This window comes from Aquila chrysaetos, chromosome 9 (genome assembly GCF_900496995.4).
Source record: "Aquila chrysaetos chrysaetos chromosome 9, bAquChr1.4, whole genome shotgun sequence".
Classification (NCBI taxonomy): domain Eukaryota; kingdom Metazoa; phylum Chordata; class Aves; order Accipitriformes; family Accipitridae; genus Aquila; species Aquila chrysaetos.
In genome coordinates this window covers 21391369-21412910 of record NC_044012.1, presented here as the reverse complement: position 1 = coordinate 21412910, position 21542 = coordinate 21391369, and the positions used below count along the sequence as shown (strand labels likewise).

The 21542-nt window shown below is 42.0% G+C and overlaps 1 protein-coding gene across 2 annotated transcripts in view; it reads left to right on the top strand.

Moving 5' to 3' along the window:
• Positions 1-21542, top strand: part of AMFR (autocrine motility factor receptor) — a 35134-nt gene that overhangs the window by 5289 nt on the left and 8303 nt on the right. For both annotated transcript variants that reach the window (XM_030025054.2, XM_030025053.2), the window contains exons 4-11: positions 515-667; positions 4944-4984; positions 5782-5914; positions 6463-6596; positions 8290-8400; positions 11405-11595; positions 13272-13375; positions 15360-15494. In XM_030025054.2, the coding sequence (XP_029880914.1) occupies positions 515-667; positions 4944-4984; positions 5782-5914; positions 6463-6596; positions 8290-8400; positions 11405-11595; positions 13272-13375; positions 15360-15494 (1002 nt within the window). The remainder of the gene's footprint in view (positions 1-514; positions 668-4943; positions 4985-5781; positions 5915-6462; positions 6597-8289; positions 8401-11404; positions 11596-13271; positions 13376-15359; positions 15495-21542) is intronic.

The window sequence follows — 21542 nt, the reverse complement described above, 5'->3', positions numbered from 1 at the left end:
TGTCTCTTTCTTCCAGAAGAAAATGACGTTGGAAGAACTAGTGGCTGGAAGATAAAGCTGGACAAATTCAGATCAGTGGTAAGATGAAAAATTGACAGAACAATTTTTCTCATTTCTCAAAGACTGTGTACTATGGTTAGGCGTCTTTCTAAAACGCATGTTCATCCTAAGCAGATGCTGTGAATTTGATGCAGAAGCTACTGTGTGAGAAAGTGTCTGTGGTTTTCTTGTACAGGTGATCTCAACTTTAGATCAAATAATCGTAATGATCCCCTCTGGCTTTAAAAGCCTGGTGAATGTAAATGACAGCGAGATGAACGAGACTTTGGGATGGTGTGTGGTTTTAGCTCTATTCCACGTCATTTATTACTACACTGCATGGTTGAGGTTGTGAAATTGGTTTTATTCTAGAAAGCAAGAGATTTTCCTGAATGAGGACTTGTTTGGTGAGGTGACTATGGAAGGCAGGGTGGATGAAGTACTCCTTTAAACCTGTTATGTATTTGTGTTGCAGCTTTCCTTTTCTCCTACCACACCCATGAGCAGCCACATCAGAGTCCTGACGCTGCTCATAGCCATGCTCCTGTCCTGCTGTGGATTAGCAGTTGTCTGTGGTATTATTGGCTACACTCATGGCATGCACACGTTGGCTTTCATGGCAGCAGAGGTGAGACTTCCTTCATACGTATCATGGTTTCTGCTTTGCTTTTCACCCCTCGCTTGGGGGTATCTTGGCATGCGGTGGGTTTTCTTTTTGTTTCCCACAAGGAAAAAAACTCCAAAGATGCAAACAAACCCTCCCCTGGTTTAGATCTGCCAGATCTGCATGCTTGCTTTCTTTAGAGTTTAAGCCTGCAAAACACCTTTGTCTGAAGAAGAGAATGAGAGGATAAATCCATAAGATGAGGCTGAAATCAAATGGCAGCCTATGAAAAAATAATGGTTGTGCTTCATGAGCATTGCAAGAAGGGTTAGTTGAAATGGCCGCTAGAGAGAGGGAGTGTATGTAAAAGTGTGATGTGCACCTCAGCGTGTTTCTCTGAGGTTGTATTTTCTATTTCATTTCTCCCCAAAAGGAATGAGACTAACATCCTTTCCTTAAGGCATGCTCATGTGATTTGCTTATGTTTGTGTAAAGAGTTGTGTCTCAGCTGAGATGAGCAAGGCATGTTTGTGCACTCCTGAACCCTTTGCAGTTGGAGTAAACATCAATATGTTTGTGGAGTGAACATCAGTATGTTTTTGATGTTATGGTGGGTCGTTGCACTCTGCCTGAGGAAGTGATAATCTTAAACAAAGGGGAGGTAACTGGTATAATTGCAAGTGTTGGCTCATCCTTAGTTCAGATAACAAGTAGCATGTATGGTTTATTTTTCTTCTGCTATCTTGAACTCAGAGTTAGTGAGGAGGAAAGAAAACAGTCACCTGATAGGAGAATATGATGCTGGTCACACCACAGTTCAGTTATTTAATATGTCAGTTTACTTTTCCCTAAATACGAGGATATGCAAGGCCAGATTTGTAATTACACAGTGGAAGGGTACTGAAGATTTGTCAGTGTCTCTAATAGGTGGGGTCTTGTTGGTGTTGTGTTTCTTATCTGGGCTTAGCGGAAGGATGTATCAGCCTTGTACCAGCGTGGGGTAGGTTTATCAGGGAGTATTAAAGTGCCAAAGCATTGCCTCGTTAGTGCTGTGCCTTGTGGTGGTGTATGTGTTTTGCATTGCAGGATGGGGCCCAGCTATTCATTTCAGTGGGAGCTGTTCTGTCTGCTTATTAACAAAGGAGTGGCTCAGTCAGCGTAAGTGTGTGGTCCTCAGCCAAGCCATGGATCCAGGCAGCTTGCTGTGCTGCTGGTGGACAGCAGAGGAGGTTTGTGGGGAACGTATAGGAAAGGGTTCTCTACCCTTGCTTGCAACAGCTGGCATTTGAGGACGTTCCTGAGGTGAGGGTTGCACAAGCCTGTTGGGTTTGATAGCCTCAGATGGACTCTGGAAAGTTGTCTGATCGTTTATTGAACTCATTTATACTTTGGCCTCCACGATATCCAAAGGCAACAAATTCCACATTTAACTCGGCTTTGTGTACACAAAAGAGCTCTTCTGTTTGTTCTGAATCTTCTGTCTGATAATGTCCCTGGCTATCAACTCAGACGTTTATGGTGAAAAAGTGCAAAGAATCATTCCTTGTTTATTCTTCTTCATACCATTGGTGATTTTATAGACCTTTCTCCTGTTCCCCTTCTGACTTGCCTTCCAAGCAAAAGAAATCTAGTCTGTTTAATCTTTCCTCATATGAAATTGTCTAATATCTTGCCCTTTCATGAACGTTTTAAATACGCCCTATATGGATTGGGTGACCATGAGTAGTTTCCTTGATTTTAATACCCAGCACTCATGTAAGTGGAATAAAAGATTTAGGTTTCTTTCTGTACAGATACTAGCAGTGACACCTCGTGGCAGTCCTCAAGCTCTCAGCAAAAAGCATTAAATCTTGCAGACTAAAATGTTTTCCTGGTGGTGGCTTGTGTGATGCTGTTCGAGAGGGACCCTGCCAAGTATATTCCATTAGTGTGTATTTAATTACATTAAGTTACATTAAGCTATTCATCTCTCTCCTGACTCTGCAAACATTGATTTAGCTTGATGCCTCAGGGTTTTCAATAAAGCAATATAGGTGTTTTTCTCGGGTTTTAGTAGGCTTCCACTTGTTCTGGGTTGTTTGTCAGCCTTTTCTTTCCTGCGAAGGCTGGATGTGAAATGTGCAAATGCCCAGAGAAGGTTAAATAAGGACAGTCTGTATTTTTGAGTAAACATTAAGCTTTTTCCATTAATAAATAGTATTTGAGAATTATAGTATAGCAAGTAATGTCCAGTCTGTCTATCTTTGCACCTTTTTTATTGTAAGAATTACTTCATTCCTGTAGCAGCCATCCTCTGATCCTGTTTCCTACATCCCAGTTAAGGCTGTATAATGATAGTGATATTCAAATCTTAGAATTGTACCTTACAGATAACAGTATATTTTCCTGTATAGCTTCTCATGCTGCATCCATTATCTTAGGGTTTGAGTGCCTTCCAGTCATGTGCTAATCTACGTGACTGCCAGTGTCACAGAGTCTGCAGGGGATAAGCGGTTCATTTTGAGCAGAGCAAGAGCTCTTGAGGTGTAGGTGCTGAAAATGGCCTACTGTACGTTTAGAACCTCAGATTACAGAGTTGTGTAACTTGTGATGCAGTGTTGTATTTTCTGCAAACTATTTCTTGTGTCAGAACACTGAAATGCATTTCTGGAAACAGTGGAGGAACCAGAGACCAGTGCCTTGACCAAATCTGCACTAGCTAATCCTTTTAATTTTGATGCTCTTGCTGCCTCAGCACTAACCAGTATAAATCATGTCTTGGCAACATTAACTTCTTAAAAGTTGCAAAGACTAGACTCTTCAGATTTCTACCTGACAGATGTCTTCCTTATTGGAGACTTCATGCCACATATACTGGTTTTGACACAAATTTGTGCTCAATGACGTATCCCTCCAGCATCTCACGTAATCATTCTGTTTCCCCACTTGTATGGTTAGAATTTGGACATATTTACTTTCCCTCTGTGGTCTGCCCAAAGCTTCTCCGTAGCCGAAAAACTCCTGTGAAGAAGGTGTAGTCTCTTTCCGGTACCCGCATGCAGGGTAACAGGAGACAGAAGAGGGTCTCGCAATGTGCCTTGCAGGAGCACCTAGTATGCCAATTTAACTTTTTTATGAAAGATGTTTGTGATGAGAACAGCACACTGTGCTAGGTGACTTGCTGTTACCTTCTTGACTGTTTTTTTGTGTTACTTGAATGATGTGTGCATCTTATCCTGAAGCCCTTATTTGGTCAGAAGATCGCACTGGTGTTTCAATTGTCACAGGAACGTTTATTTTAAAGCCAACCAGTAAACAGTTGGCAGATATGTTGGATATTACTAAGGATTAAATATGCACAGAAGCATTTTAAGAATGCTTTTTACAGATGGGAAAAAAATATTCAAACCAGCTGTTTCATTGCTATATTGGGAAGTTAGTGGTTTTGATAGTTGTTCTGTACTGTTTTTAATACTTATGCTGAAGGCATGCCATCAGACCCGTTTTACAGAAATGGTTTCAGTTGCTCATTATAAATCCCCTGCATCTTGGTGTCAGCTGGCCCCTGCTAACTACAGGGTAGCGTGGGCAGTCTCTGAAGGGGGTTCATCCTGTCCCATATTCTTTGACTGGGAGCATACAATGAAGGGATGGGACACTGTGGGCCTGACAGGTGATGGGGCCATGTTTCTTAGATGATTAGAGCCCATGGAAATGTGGTTAGGTGTTCTGGAAACATTCTTTCTGGTGACTCGTCTTTACACTTCTGATCTACTTACACTTTCTGATATACTCAGTTTTTTTCTCTGTACTTAGCCTAGAGAGGTAAGTATGATTAAAGAGAGAAGTTACTTTTGCAGCATTCACATCTCAGCAAAGGGGGGAGATTATTTGAAAGTGCTTCCATGGTTCTTCCTCAAATTCCTGCTACTATTCGGTTCTTCAGATTTTTCTTGAGCAGTGGGATAAGGAGAGGTAGTTGTTGGGATTGTGGTCTTGATACTGAGTGATAAGAATTGAAAAAGACAATACGTCCTATGTAGCGGGGGGGAAAAGTGAGACTTAACAGCCGCGATGCTAGTGGCTGCTCCAAGAGCATTGTGTGTTTGAGAACAATTTCTTTCTTATTTATTTATAAGCTTCATGTTTGTCACAGGTGTATTGTGCACACAGTCATCTATAGTGACCATTGGTTCACAGGAGCTTGTTAAGCTGCAGTAAATGCATTTTGTGTTTTAACCCTTTAGGTCCTGCCTCTGGACCTCTGTTCCTCCCAGAATGTTGTTAATGTATCTTTTTTTTTTTTCCCCCTCTTCTGCAGTCTCTGCTTGTGACAGTCAGAACTGCTCATGTGATTTTACGGTGAGTAGCTTATGTTTTGCAGGATGGTTGTTCAAGAAGGTAGTGCATATAGCATGCTGATTTAAGAGGTGTAAGTAATTACCTTGTTGAATTACAAATGCATGTTTGGAGATGGGCAAAGGTGGTTATCTTTAGCCTGTACTATTTTTAAGCATGAATTCTGCAATGCATGGATAGCTTTAGTGGGTGCTAATAGCCTGAGGCATGGATTAAAATGGATTGGTGCTGCTGTATGAGGGTTGATATATGCTACTTAATGCCATACTACTGGTTTTCTTTTAAGATCTTAATCTCTAGAACTTTTGCTTTGAAAAAGTAGCATGCATGTGTATCTGTAATGCAGGTGTGTATGCATATGTAGGACATGATGTGTAGCACGGAACCTCTTTGTCCAGGTCACTATTGGCATTTCAGGTCTGTCACCAAGCTGTAATGCTTCACCTGAGAAACATCTCGTGCTGAAAGATCTGGGTCTGTGGTTACTATAATCCCAAGACTGGCTTTTGGTACTTGCAGGAGTTTTTAGCAAATGCTACATCATCTCTGTTAGCTGGTGGTACCTGTAACGCCAGTGTGGGCTAAGCATTGATTGCTTTTTGCCTTTTTAAAATGTTGCTGTTTGAACCAGTAACATTAAAAAAAGTCCCCCAGGAAAGCACAGAGTGCAGGCACTGGGCTTAGGAAGGGCAAAGAATCCATATCCAGAAGTTGTTTGAAAAATGGATAAAATCGTTTCAATGTTAGAGATGCTATTTAACAAAAAAGATAGAATAATGTTAATTTCCCTGCTCTTGCAGATACATAATTCACCTCTGGGATCTCAACCACGAAGGAACGTGGGAGGGCAAAGGCACTTATGTCTACTACACAGATTTTGTCATGGAGCTAACCTTGCTTTCACTGGACTTGATGCATCATATTCATATGCTGGTATGAAATACTGGACAATGTTGAGCAAATAGACTGGCCTTAAAATAAAGGGTATACTGGGTATACTTTTTTTTCTTCTTTTAGGAACCAAATATTACAGAGAAATTATTTAAATAAAGAGGAAAATGTAGTGTGGGGCGTTCTGGCATTCTTTCCTCCTGTGTAATTGGAGTCCTCACAAATAACTTTGTTATGGAGTATTAACTACTGTGTAATTATCTGTTTAACAGGTGTTTAATTGGCTTTGTTGTTGAGTAATATCAGACTGAATTATTTTCATTGGCAGCAGGGGACATTTAGCTGAACAGGACTAAATACATTTTATCCTTATTATAAATGCTATGCTGCTTAAGTTGTATCTGAAGATGTAATGAGTAGTAATACCTGTGAACGTGTGGTTAGGCTGAATGGTCTCAACAAAAGAAAAATTATTCAGTGTAGTTTTCTCGATTTCTTTTTCTCTTAAGACCTGATGCAGTTTCTTGTGGTGGCCTCGTGTTTTCCATGGTGTTTGTTTCTAATCACCATTCTGTTTCTTTTTCCAAAAGCTATTTGGCAATATCTGGTTGTCAATGGCGAGCCTGGTGATTTTTATGCAGCTGCGCTACCTGTTCCATGAGGTTCAACGAAGAATTCGGCGGCACAAGAACTACCTGCGTGTGGTTGGAAACATGGAAGCTAGGTGAGCCTCTTATTTGCTCTGAGATCTTGATGTGGATCTTGGAGAGTGGATCCTGATGAAGAAGTTGGGATTCTTTTACCTTCCTTTGATACACGATGGCATGGTGTAAGCCGGAGAGATGCAATCTTGCAAATCCAGGTCTTAAAGTCTTTACACTTAAAGTATGTTTTTACCCATTTTATTTGGTAATAATGGTTACCAAATATGGTTAAAACCATATCTGGTTTTAACAGATATGTAGGACTGACTTTTATAATAGCAGTATTACTGGTACCCTATTACTGGCAACAAGTCAACTCCCCTGTCCAGTATTTTTTCTCCTGTATTCTTTTCTATACTACTCTGGTCGGGTGACATAAGCTCTGCAGAGGTCTGCCTGTTTCAGTTGTCAAATATTGGCTTTGGCTGTGACAGAAATAAATGCTCTTAATCTCATTAGGCCATACTATTCAGTTACTGCCTGAAATTAAATTGAAATATTAATTAAAACCTGCTCAGCTTTAGGTATGTATTTATTAAACCTGAAGCCAAATCTAAACAGACTCTGTAGTTGTAGTAGAGATGAGAGCACCTTGGGATTACTTTAGTCCATCCCCCATAGCGAGGCAATATAGAGAAATTGAGAGGCCTGCTAAAACCTAGTATTGTGCCAGATACTACTGCATCTCTGATCCAATGTTGTCATAACTCAGCCATGTCTTTAATAATTCTAAGAGCAACAGGGAGTTTTACTCTTTCTGTACATCGCTGTACCATTTTCATTGTGGGCTTCAGTGGGTTTGACTAGCTCTGATGCCTGCTGCTGTAGTCCAGATGGAGAAGACTGACTTCTCTAGAAATTCCAGAGGTTTTATTTGTGAAAAGTCATTTAATGGCTGTAATACAAGATTAAGAGCTGCATAATAAAGTTAATCCACAATGCATTGTTTCATTTCAGTAAGATGCAGCTGCTGAACCCCTTTAAGCTGCTCACAAAGCTGTTTGAGTTGCAGGTGTCTCAGACTTCTTGTCTGAGTGACTTGATGTGTTTTTGTCATTCTGATTGTTATGGAAGAACCACATTCTAGCTTCCTCCTGAAGTTGCCAATGGCAGTGAGCTCCCTGCTTTTGTGTAGTTGTTCTTCAGGTACATCCCACACCAGCAGTACCGTGAAATGTTGTTATACCACTCATTTCTATATTGTCCGTGTTTGGGTACTATGTAGTACCTGCTTGCATGGTGCTGTAGTTTAAAGAAAGAAGGAAAAAAAAAAGAAAGACAAATGGGTGTTGGCAAAATCCAAGGCCAAAATTAGTCAGACCATAAATGCTTATGATCCCAAGAAGACATCTTAATGGGTACAGCTATTAAAACTCATTTAGAAAAATGACATAAGCCAAATCTATACAGATTATAACTTGAGGTTCTCAACCTAATGATCATACTTCTTGGAAGATACTAAGTCAAAGCTTTTTGCACTTAGGAAGTATGCAGAGATGTGCAAAAAAATGTGCCTGTAAGAAGGTATGGGAGGGACGTGTATGTGTGTCTTCCTTTGTGGTGTGAGTCTGAGTTACGGGAAAAAATAGCAAACTTGCTGGCACACCTCTCCCAAGGAAAAGTGTAAGGTTTTCACAGTGTGGGATTCTTTAGACGAGAGGCCATGCTGAGCTGGTGTAGTCATTACTTCTGTCTCTTCCTTTTTCTTTGTAGGTTTGCAGTTGCAACACCAGAGGAGCTAGCAGTCAATAATGATGACTGTGCCATTTGCTGGGACTCCATGCAATCCGCACGTAAACTCCCTTGCGGCCATCTCTTCCACAAGTACGTTTCTGGGGCTGGAGATGGTGCGCCTGACTGTAGAAAGGAAGGGGTATATGGGCATATCTGAAAGTTACAGCAGAATGACAAGTAATGAACTATCAGCAAAGCTGTGAATGCTTACTGCCTGGGTCGTCTTGGTCGTCTTCTAATAACAAAGTACAACTCATGTTCGCTACTGTCATTTTCACGTTTGAGTTGTTTCACCTGGTGCATTCTTTCCCCCCCCAAACTAAGAGTTTGCATCTTGTCAGCTAACAGGTAGATAGTGCTGAGTTATGGTATCTCAATTGCAAGTCTGTACCCTGCCTTGCTGTGTAACTGCTTGCTAAAGCACACTCTTTCCCCGCTTCCTTTATCCTATGCATCACCTCTTCCATGAGGGTGTGTTGATTTTCAGGTGAGGAAGAAAAATTGGAGTTAGATCCTTAAATACCTTTCAGATATTAACTTTAAAGAGAAAATGGGGAATATTTTTATATAGTGCATCCTTGCATGGTGGTGAGTCCTCCAGGACAGTTGTGGAGGCCAGGTCTGATTATATGATTTCATGGCGGGATGAGTCCATCAGGGCTGTAAAAGAGGTTAACGAAATTAGCTGAAGAGGTCCCTAAGTAGCTGGTAGTTGCAACTGGGAGGCTCTTGGCCAAAGGATCTCTCTTTATACTGTTTCTTACACTCACTCAGTAGTGAATAGTAGCAGATGCTTGTGGAGACAGTGTGCTGAGCTAGATGCGCCTTTTCTTAGATCTTTTGTAGCAGTGCTTACATTTTCATGCTTGTGCTTAAAAATTGAAAGGAGATATGGGGTTTGAATCAGGAGTTTCTGAAGTGCCATGTGATTAACATGCATGGTCGGTTAAATTGTCCCTGTGCTGTCATATGAGCAAGTTACTTTCTGCAAATAGCTTTTTACTTTTCTGGTAAGCATCAAACCAGAGGTTATAATCTATGCGCTAATTTGTTGTCATTTATGACAAACCTTGCCATAAATATTTATCTGTGTTCCAAGAAGTCTCTAATGAGATAATGTGCCTCCGTAGCAGAAACTCCTCTTTCAGTGCTACTGAATCATATGAATATTTAATCACCTACTGAGCACTTGAGAAGCCCAGGGTCCTCTCTTCAGAAAGTTGTTTTCTCTGTATCTAGAATGATCCTTTTGGATTTTTTTCTGAAGCTAAGCTACACTTACCTCCTTGGTGCATTTAGGGAGGGAACATGTTACAGTGGGTGACCTATGCTTGCATATAAAACCAGATGTAATTAATAACCCTATTTACAACCTAAGAATGGTTTCTTTCCTCATAAAAGCCTAGTGATTTTGCCAACAGGCTAAATGTTGTGTCCATTCTCAATTACCTGGGTTTTTTTTTCCCCGGCCATTTATTTGGAGTAGAAGAGAGGATGGCAGGAAAGATTCACGTTGCTGAGGTCAGCTCTGTGCCTAAATATTAAGGAAGTTTAATGGGAGTGGGTGTCTGAATCTTTTAAGCTCTGCTGAAACTCTCTCCTTCTAGGAAGCAGTTGCTGCTCTAAAATGTTGCTGACCTTGACCTGTTGTTAGTCATCCTAATACTGAAGGGCTATAGGTGACTGAGCCCTTCTGCCTGTGCGGTACTAAATGGGTATAACCATGGCTGCAAGCCTTTAGGGCTTAGTGCTGATGCATGGTGAGAGGTGTTCGTGTGTCTGTTCCAGCATCTCAGTGGTTGAGCTGTTGAGGAGCAGCAGCATGGTGGTAGCTTGTGTCAGTCCAGGTGTTTCACAAGTGACCTTTTGAGTACAACTGTAGCAGGGCTTTGAGTTTGCTGCAGGCAGGGTGGTTTTGCTGTAGTAATGGAGACGAAGCTGGACAGCATCGGCAGTGCTAACGTGCTGGCTGTGCTGATGACCAAGGTGGTGGAAGATGGTAGATTTTAATTGTAGTGCTTTGGTTGTTTCTGGGAAACCCATCACTAATTTCTGAACACTGCATATCCCTCCATTTAAATTTGATGAAAAACACTTTGGCAATATGTCTATACATTACAGCTTCAGGAATTGTGCAGAGTTCTTGTATCCTTGACTTTGCTATAGTCCTGCAATTAGGGCTTTTTCCTTGCTCTGTCAGCCCAAACCTGTGATCTGTGCCTTTGCTCCATTTGCAAGTACACAATTTGGGAAGCAGGTTTATTTGACCTTTTTGTATGTCTCTCCTTTTCTAAAGGGTTTTGAGAGCTTCTGCTGGAAAAAAAAACCCACCCTGCAAGTGTGTAATATTGAGATATGTTCAGTTCTGTGAAATTCAGTTCTTCCGTATTGAAAATTAGGTTTAACATGCCAACAAATACCACAACTGGGTCATATCAGTCTGAATCAAAAAGTAGGCACAGCTCCAAGTATTTAAACCTGCATTTCAAACACTTCTCACTTTCTGCAAGACAGCAAATGTTCAGAATTAAGTAAAGGTTGTAATGGCACAGTACTGGTTAGTATTAATAATATCTGTTTAGATAGTTCCCACAGTGGTGCTCACTTTGGTGGTGATTTGGGTATTGATATTTTTGAAAAGATACTTCAAAAACTTTGGAGGTGCCATTGCCACACCACACTGGCAGAACTGCTATGAAAATGTATCGGTATATTTGAAATACTTGTCCAGTTGTTTTTTGTCCTTTTTCAGTTGGGAATGGTGAAAGAAGAGAAACGTTTTGTTTCCCCTTCCAGGCAAAACTTGCTTGTTCTGAGCGAGACGGACAACAAACTTGGAGAGTGTTTTAAGTTTCTGATAAATATGCATGGTTGTTTATCAAAAGTGAACACTTGAGTATTTTCAGCTGAAAGAAATAAGAAACCTATGCCAGAGTCATCAGGAGCTCATCACGCGTACCTCACAAATTATCTCTGAGCGGTCCATGTGTTGATGTTCTGTACAGAATATGCTACAGCTGCTTGATGTACTCGTGATACTGATGTCTTGGAAAAACGCTGCAAGCTCACCATAATATTACTGTTTTCCTGTCAGCTCATGCCTGCGGTCCTGGCTGGAACAAGATACATCTTGCCCCACCTGCAGAATGTCTCTTAATATCACTGACAGCCATCATGTGAGGGATGATCACCAAAGGGAAAATCTGGATGAGAATCTAGTCCCTGTGGCAGTAGCAGAAGGCAGACCACGCTTGAACCAGCACAATCACTTCTTCCACTTTGACGGTGAGCTAAGCAGATTTGACATCTGATGCTGTTGCCCAAATAAATGAAGGGAACATCCTTCTGTAGAAAGGAATTCTGTCCATGCTTCAATTGAAACCTAAACCGTGCTTCTGCTTGTCTTTGTCAAACACGTATATGTTTCTTATGGTTCTTTTGCAAGAGCTTAGATGCGTGTCTCTGAAGTTGTCCAGAGCTACAGAGATTTCTTGAAAGATTTTGTACCAGTGCTCCCTTTTTCTTGATTTGTTGTGGGTAGCAGCTTAATACTGGCATTTATTCATTGTGTGCTATGTGGACAAGCAGAATGGAAAATTCATGTGCCTTATTTTGTTACCAGGTGGTGGTTAATCAGTGACGGTCAAAGAGGAGAAAAACCTCTGTGGTGCAGTCTAAAAGTTGATCTTTCCTCTATCCCCTAGCTAATGTGAGGTTGTCAAAAGTCCATTTGCCACACAATTTACAAGAAACTTGCAATGCTTGGTTAGGTGCACAAGTCTGCAGAAGCTTATTCTTAGAAGGAATCATGTAACTGGAACAGTTTTACATGTTTTGTTTTTTTCAGTGGTGTGTTATAAGTACTCACAAAGCAGATGTGATTTCAGACCATGAGTTCTGTGTGTGCAGACAAACTTGTTCTGAAATAGACAATTTCTGTTGCTTATCTTCCAGGTTTTTTTATAGTTTTGGTATTGGTGTGTGCTTGTCTTCCTCCGTTTCCCAGGTTTTTGATGTCAGTTGTTGTTTCTCAGTAGGTTTCACTAGCGCAAATACTCTGCTTTGGCCTCTGTCCTTCTGGAGCTCCCATGATGTAGCAGAGATGCTGCAAACTTACGTAGTAACCCATTCTTCGTCTGTGCTCTGTTTTGCAATCTTTGGAGATTGTGGGAGGACAGTAATGGGCAGAGAAGGGTCAGATATTTCTAGGTACACTGAGACTGGCTGATAGCTTCTTGCATGGCTCCCACTTTTGGGGTGCTTTAGGTCTCCGAAGGACATTTATATTTAGAATACCACTCTGGTTTTTTGATAGCTGACCTCCCCAGTGCTCTCCTGTGGCTTGGAGACCCGCAAAATTACTGCGGAGATAGAAGGAGAAGTGGCACAGAGCAAACCCTGTGTTTATTTAAACGGAAACGCGGAAGGGGGAGGGAGCCAGCCATGTGCCCTACTCTGTTGAGCCTAAGCACACAATTGGGGCAGTCACTTTGTTCGGTTACTCTGTGTCCCTTTATAGTAATATTTTCTCAGCGATGCCAGCCACGTATAGGTGACCCCATTTTGAGACCAGATTCAGCGTGTTTAGAAGCTGGCCTGTTTTTAGTAAAATTACTGGAATTATTCATGTATTTTAGAATTTAATTTGGCTCTGGATTATTTTAATTTTCCTTTTAATGGGAACATTAAAAAAAGAAAACAAGGATGTGTTGTTTTCTTGATCCTCTTCTAGCCCTCAGATTGTTAAGCCACTGACTGTGTTTGAAGAGACTATCAGCAGTTACTGATTTACTCCAGCCCATCTCCACATTTGGGAGACCTTAGGGGTGGACTGCACTGCAGAACTCCCCATATGTTCCTTGTGGAAATATGAAGACTTATGTTAAATACATGTAGAAGTACTTTGCCTGCTGAGAACCTCATGTTCTTGCTTGACTTTCTTGGTGATTTCTTATTCTTAGGCTCTCGAATTGCCAGCTGGCTGCCCAGTTTTTCAGTAGAAGTGATGCATACTACAAACATCCTTGGTATTGCACAAGCCAGCAACTCCCAACTTAATGCTATGGTAAGACTGCTTTAATAGTTTGCACCTCAGCTTTTCTATTTGTATTGTGGGGGGGGAAAGAGGTACATGCAGAAGGAGAACATAATGGGGAAGGCAAAACAGTGTATAGATGCTACGTGAAAGCTACTTTTTTTGAGTGAGAGAAGCTTTATTTTAGTGAAGTTAGGGCTATATATTGGTTCAAATGTGCAAACATAAAAACAGGTCTGGAGGTAGGTAAACGAGGGAGAAAAATTACATGTACTTTCTGTGTAGATAGGCAGACTTTATCTCAGCTTGTTTAGTGCAACTTAGCTTTTTTTCGGTACTTATCTTCACTCACAACTTGCAGTAGCAAAGGGTGTGAGTCTGTAACCAGAGAATTTACCTGTTGTTCAAGTGGTAACTGATCAAACCCATTCTATAGGTTTTGATTTTTTTAGTATTTATTTTTAATAGCACTAAGCTCCAAGATAGCTGTTTCTGTTTGTCTTGTCAGCGTGAGATGGGGCTTTCTGTAGCACAGTCAACTCTTGCTGATTCGCGATGATGATAGGAGTGTTGAGGATGAAATCCCAGGTTTGTTGACTTCATACATAAACACTCTAATGTAGTACAAAAAGAGAAGGATATGGCCCCACGAAACACACCCATTTAGTTGGAGAAGTGCTGTCTCTTTTGAGTTCTTAAAGCTACTGTGTGCTATAGCATGTTACTAAATGTTCAGTGAGGTGTCTCATGAAAGTGATGTAATTTTCTGAATGTGAAATCTCTCCCACAGCCTTCACTACTGTTTGAGACTCAACAGGATAAGGCCACAATTTTTAGGGGGTTTGAGGCAGGGCAGGCAGGGAATGGTAAGTTGTTGGCAGATGATTTACTAGTTAAATATGCAGGAGCTCTCTATCTAAGGTCAGTTTAGTTTTTCTTTTACTGGACACAGTGACACAAATGGGTTTTTGTTAAGGATGAGTAATGATTTCTTAGCATTGTGTATTATTAAAAGTACAGTAGCAACTTATGTTAAAATGCCTACTTTAATGGGAAGGCCCAGGTTAGAAAACTATTAAAATGTGACATATTTTTAATAGAAAAGTGAAATTCTCTGTTACGTTACTGAATAAAAACCTAGGGAAGTATTTCGAGGGAAAGGCCAGAGGCTGAAATGCTACATCAGTTGCTCTGGTCACAGGTTAGTACAATGGAGAGTTAGGTTTGCTGTAGTTGCTCGTGTTTGAACCTACTGTCAGCTGGTGCGTAGTTTTTGCTTTGCTGTCAAAACTCCTTCCACCCTTCTTTTCTCCCCTGTAACTTTCAGCATTAGTTAAAATACAGATTTTAATATTTAATGAAGTCTAGTTGTTGGACTCTAAAAGCGTATTATTTGTCTGCCCTCTTACTTTTATCTATTTAATTTGGATATTATTTAAGTAACTTGAAATTCAATAATATCAGTTCCCTGACAACTCAGTTTAATTTACTTGAGCTTTCAGACCCTATTAAACTGGCTTGTAGGCAAGCTGGCTGGAGAGAGTAGGTTATTAAAACTTATTCCACTTGTCCTTACCAGTGCCATTTTGGAACCCATCTGGGACAAAGAAAAAAAAATTATTTTTTTTTTTTCAGTGTTGATCTAACTTTCAGTCACTCATGTGAATTTTGTATAGATCTTTATTAAAAAGGCTGTCATAAAAAGAGGGTTGGGAAGCTTTTGAAGCCTTTGTGCATCTGCAAGAACTGTTCAGGAGCCTAAATTTTCAGGACCATGTGGTGTCTCCATAGGAGTTTCAGTTTTGCTGTTGACTTCAATGGAGTCAAAATATTGCCCTGTAAGTCGTTGCCAGCAAGAGTTTTATTTCTCTTGTTTTTCTTTTTGTGTGGGTGTTACCATATCATAAACAGCATCTTTGAGCTGTTCATTTTTTAAATCGCTTTTTGTTGAGATACTTACCAGCTAACTTTTATTTACTGCTGATACTGACTGTATAAACCTTGCTTTCTCCAGGCCCATCAGATTCAGGAGATGTTCCCTCAGGTTCCTTATCATTTAGTTCTACAGGATCTGCAGCTAACTCGTTCTGTAGAGATCACCACTGACAACATCCTAGAAGGGCGCATCCAGGTACCTTTCCCCACACAGGTAAGTCATAAGACTGTGCACCTAAAATGGCTGACTGACTGACTTACCACTGAACTGAGCCTGTTAATAATGAGTGAGGGGAATGGGGTACGTTGAAGCACTGGTGAATCCAGTTTAGCTTAATGCAGTAGTATTCTTCAGATTTTACTTGTAGGAAGATGTTGCAGTTGGAAGCACCAAACCAGTTTTGTCAGTCTAGTATATGTTATACCTCCATGTTGCAACTTCCAATTCAATTGGAATGTCTCACAGTGGTGTGTGATTGATTGAGATATATGCATCTGTTCCTTGCTCTGGCCCTTAGAAGAAGGCCTTTTAATTTATTAGGATCGGTCTCAGGTGTGCTCCAGCATTATCCATTTGTAATACAGGTGTCCTGGTTTTGGCTGGGATGGAGTTAATTTTCTTCCTAGTAGCTGGTACTGTGCCGTGTTCTGGGTTTAGGATGAGAATAATGTTGATAACACACTGATATTTTAGTTGTTCCTGAGCAGTGCTTACACTAAGTGAGGGACTTTGCAGCTTCTCATGCTGCCCTGCCAGCGAGTAGGCTGGGGAGTGCACAAGAAGTTGGGAGGGAACACAGCTGGGACAGCTGACCCCAACTGACCCAAGGGGTATTCCATACCATGTGATGTCATGCCCAGTATATAAACTAGGGGGAAAGCTGGCTGGGGTGCTGCTGCTCAGGCACAGGCTGAGCATTGGTTGGTCGGTGGTGAGAAAAGGTTTTTTATCTGGATCACTTGTTTTTCCTGGGTTTTTATTTCTCTCTCTTTTTGCTATTTTTCTTTTCATTACAATTCATTATTATTTTATTTTATTTTGTTTTATTTCAATTATTAAACTGTTCTTATCTCAACCTATGAGTTTTCTTACTTTTACCCTTCTGATTCTCTCCCCCATCCTGCCAGGGTGGAGTGAGTGAGCGGCTGTGTGATGCTTAGTTGCCAGCTGGGGTTAAATCACAACGGTCCTTTTTGGCGCCCAATGTGGGGCTTGAAGAGTTGAGATAATGACAGATCTGACCAAAGCATGTTAAAACAAATTTGTTATAAGCATTCGTTATATTAGTTTAATAGTCGCTGGTCACAATGTTGATTTATTTGCTCTCAGAGTTGTTGTGCTTGTTCTCAGAATTGGGTTATATAACACCTTACTTGCTGTACGTATTCCCTGTTGTGCTGTTTATCACCTCTGGGGCCTGGATTAAGGTTATCATGTTGATGTATTGTGTAACACTCGCTTATGATATGATAAAATTACTGGTCCTGAGATTAATGTGGTATTTGTACTCAGCATTACCGTCGTCTCCATACTTCAGGAGCTATCTCTCGGAAACTATTAATAATTACACTCTTCACCTTTTCTCTTGGAGAGCCAGTCTATGGGGGAGACAAGGGGAGACATTTCCCCTGCTCCATCACCTTCCCCATCTCCTCCAGGCTACTCCAACCCCTGCAACAGGCACTGCAGCTGAACCAGAGAACCAGTGCCGGTATCAGTCACCCCTGTACACAAGAAGAAATATTGGAAGCAAAAGTCATCTCTTCTCTTACTAAGGGAAGAAGTGGACGAGGCAGACTACTCTGAAGCAGGGCCATCACAAGAACAGGAGGAGGAAGAGGCAGAACTCATAAACAAGGTGGTAACCACGCGATCCCTATCTCTGAGTGAGCTGCGAGACTTACAAAAAGATTTCAGCCATCGTCCAGGCGAGCACCTTGTCACCTGGCTGCTCCCATGCTGGGGTAATGGGGCCAGAAGCCTGGAATTAGAGGGTAGGGAAGCCAAGCAGTTGGGATCCCTTTCTAGGGAAGGGGGTATTGACAAAGTGATTGGAAAAGGGGCACAAGCATTCAGTCTCTCGAGGCAACTCCTTTTAGGTGTGAAACAAAGGTATCCCTTCAAGGAAGATGTTATATGTCACCCAGGCAAGTGGGCCACCATGGAGGCAGGTATCAAGTGCCTGAGGGAATTAGCCGTGCTGGAGGTGATTTATGATTACCTGGACAACAAGCAGTTATCCATAGATCCAGATGAAGTCAGGTGCACATGACCCACGTGGTGGAAGTTTGTACGGAGAGCACCATCGTCATATGCCAACTCATTGGCAGTAATGACCTGGAAAGACGGAGAGGGACAAACGGTGGATGAATTGGCTGGCCAACTCCGGCAATACGAAGAAGGTATTTCTTCCTCCCTCATCTCAGCTGTGGAGAAACTGGTCCAGCAACTCCAAGAGGATAGATCCTACTCCGCACCTGTACGGACCAGTATCTTAGTTATTAGGAGTAAGTGTTCCTCTGCTCAAGAGAGAGGGTATAGAAGGTAGACACCACGGGCCACCCTGTGGTTTTACCTGCATGGCCATGGAGAGGACATGAGGAAGTGGGATGAAAAATCTACCTCAGCCCTAGAGGCATGAGTACTTGAGTTGCAAGGAAAAACAATCACAAAAGGGGGTTCTTCCAGGAAAATTGCTGCTCCAGTCTCCAGTGGGCAGTTCCCCAGACAGAGAAGAAGGGCTGATCTTACTCCTGATCTTAATGAAGGGACTTCTGATTTGTATTTACAAGAAGTGAGTAGTGAATGCTATGACCAGGACTAGAGGGGCCCTGCCTCCAGCCAGGTGAGGAAAGGGACAACTGGGTTTATTGGTCTGTGTGAATCCGATGGCCTGGCACATCAGACCCACAGGAATATAAGGCTCTAGTAGACACTAGTGCACAATGTACCCTAATGTCATCAAGCTATAAAGAGGCAGAACCCATCTGTATTTCTGGATTGACAGGGGGATCCCAACAGCTAACTGTATTGAAGGTTAAAGTGAGCCTGACTGGAAATGAGTGCCAAAAGCACCCCATTGTGACTGGTCCAGAGGCTCCGTGCATCCTTGGCATAGACTGTCTCAGGAGAGGGTACTTCAAGGATGCAAAAGAGTACAGGTGGGCTTTTGGTATAGCTGCCTTGGAGACAGAGGAAATTCAACAGTTGTCTACCTTGCCCAGTCTCTCAGAGGACCCTTCTGTTGTGGGGTTTCTGAAGGTTGAAGAACAACAGATGCCACAACGGGCTCGAATAGGAAGCCCTAGTCACCCAGGAGTCTCTGAAGCTATCATGGACTGGCCAGAAAGCAAAGATTTTGGAATATCACCAGGGAAGGAGGTGACACGTGCTGAAGAGGCCCTGCTGTATAATAAACTCAGAAAATGAGAGGCAATATGCCTTGTTTACTGATGGGTCCTGTCACATTGCAGGAAAGCATCGGAGGTGGAAGGCTGCTGTATGGAGTCCTGTACGACAAGTTGCAGAAACTGCTGAAGGAGAAGGTGAATCAAGTCAGTTCGCAGAGGTGAAAGCCATCCAGCTAGTGGTAGATATTGCTGAGCAAGAAAAGTAGCCAGTGCTCCATCTCTATTCTGACCCATGGATGGTGGCAAATGCCCTGGGAGTGTGCTTACAGCAATGGAAGCAGAGCAACTGGCAGCACAGTCTGGGCAACAACCTGTCTGGGCTGCCGCACTGTGGCAAGATATTGCTGCCTGGGTAGAGAACCTGGTTGTAAAAGTACATCACATAGATGCCCACGTACCCAAGAGTCGGACCGCAGAAGAACATCAAAACAACCAGCTGGTGGATCAAGCTGCTAAGATTGAAGTGGCTCAGGTAGATATAGGCTGGGTGAATTATTTATGGCTCGGTGGGCCCATGACACCTCAGGCCATCAAGGAAGAGATGCAACATATAGATGGGCTCATGATTGAAGGGTGGACTTCACCATGGACACTATTGCACAGGTCATCCATGAATGTGAAACATGCACTGCAGTCAAGCAAGCCAAGTGGTTAAAACCTCTCTGGTGTGGAGGATGATGGCTGAAATATAAATATGGGGAGGCCTGGCAGATTGACTATATCACACTCCCACAAACCTGCAAAGGCAAGTGCCATGTGCTTACAATGGTGGAAGCAACCACCAGATGGCTTGAAACACATCCCATGCCCCATGCCACTGCCCGGAACACTATCCTGGGCCTTGAAAAACAAGGCTTACGGCGACACAGCACCACAGAAACAATTGAGTCAGACAACGGGACTCATTTCCGAAACAACCTCATAGACACCTGGGCCAAAGAGCATGGCATTGAGTGGGTGTATCACATCCCCTATCACACACCAGCCTCTGGGAAAATTGAACCATACAGTGGACAGTTAAAGACTATACTAAGAGCAATGCGTGCGTGGACATTTAAACATTGGGATACACATTTAGCAAAAGCCTCCTGGTTAGTCAACACTAGGGGATCTGCCAATGGAGCTGGCCCTGCCCAATCAAAACTTTTACGTACTGTAGAAGGGATAACGTCCCTGTAGTGCACATAAAAAATGTGCTAGGGAAGACAGTTTGGGTTATTCCTGCCTCAGGCAAAGGCAAACCCATCCGTGGGATTGCTTTTGCTCAAGGATCTGGGTGCACTTCATGTGTAATGCAGAAGGATGGGGAAGTCCAATGTGTACCTCAAGGGAATTTGATTTTGGGTGAGAATAGCCAATTATTTGAATTGTATGATGCTAATTGCTATATAATACTGTATGCCATCACTACCATGGTTGCTATATGCCATATCAGCGGTATTACAGGAAGCATCAACCAGATTAATGAAGAATGAATTTTGGTGGAACCAGAACTGGCTTCAACATGCAACACTGCAATACGACACACCATCTCTTCTGCCCTGAAGGACTGTTATGACAGACGGAGTGCGAAGTCATGGACTAAATTAACTCAACAGACATTTTAGAGGGATGGCCCATAGGCTAAGGGAGTGATATCTGTGTGTATATGTCAAAAGAAGGAAAAGGTGGTGTAATTAATTGGGAGGTATTGGAAAGTGTGGGACCTGGGCATGACGTAGTTGGTATAGAATAAGGGGTGGATATTGTCCTAGTTTTGGCTGGGATGGAGTTAATTTTCTTCCTAGTAGCTGGTACTGTGCCGTGTTCTGGGTTTAGGATGAGAATAATGTTGATAACACACTGATATTTTAGTTGTTCCTGAGCAGTGCTTACACTAAGTGAGGGACTTTGCAGCTTCTCATGCTGCCCTGCCAGCGAGTAGGCTGGGGAGTGCACAAGAAGTTGGGAGGGAACACAGCTGGGACAGCTGACCCCAACTGACCCAAGGGGTATTCCATACCATGTGATGTCATGCCCAGTATATAAACTAGGGGGAAAGCTGGCTGGGGTGCTGCTGCTCGGGCACAGGCTGAGCATTGGTTGGTCGGTGGTGAGAAATGGTTTTTTATTTGGATCACTTGTTTTTCCTGGGTTTTATTTCTCTCTCTTTTTGCTATTTTTCTTTTCATTACAATTCATTATTATTTTATTTCAATTATTAAACTGTTCTTATCTCAACCTGTGAGTTTTCTTACTTTTACCCTTCTGATTCTCTCCCCCATCTTGCCAGGGTGGAGTGAGTGAGTGGCTGTGTGATGCTTAGTTGCCAGCTGGTTAAACCATGACAACAGGGTATTTTCTTTATGAAGGAAAGTCAGAGTTTATTACCCATGCCCTATCGCTTGCCCCGATGATGTGATTAGACTGCAGGATGCATGAAGTGCTTGTCTATTCAGTCTCAAACATGTTATATGGTGCCAAATTCTAGTAAAAAAAGTCAGATTTTGTTTTTAATTCGTTTAAATCTCTGTAAATGCAGTATATTCAGTCATGTACCAAAAATATATTGAAAATGTCCTAGCTAGATGAGAGACAAATATTTGCTCAGTTAAAGCAGCTCTTCTCAGTCGCTCTTGTGCAGAGCCTTTAGAACATTTCCAGTTGATTTCTCTGCTGACAGATAATTGAATTGTACCACTTAGGAGGGTTTTCTGCAAAGAAAGTAGTCGGCAAAATGATGCCTTGTTCTTAATTAGTGATAGCAGATTTCAATAAAGCAGTCTAGGGACAATGTTTCTGTTAATAAGAATATCGAATTCTGGTTCTGTGCACATCAGATAGTACTGTTATCTGGAGTCTGCATGTGGGG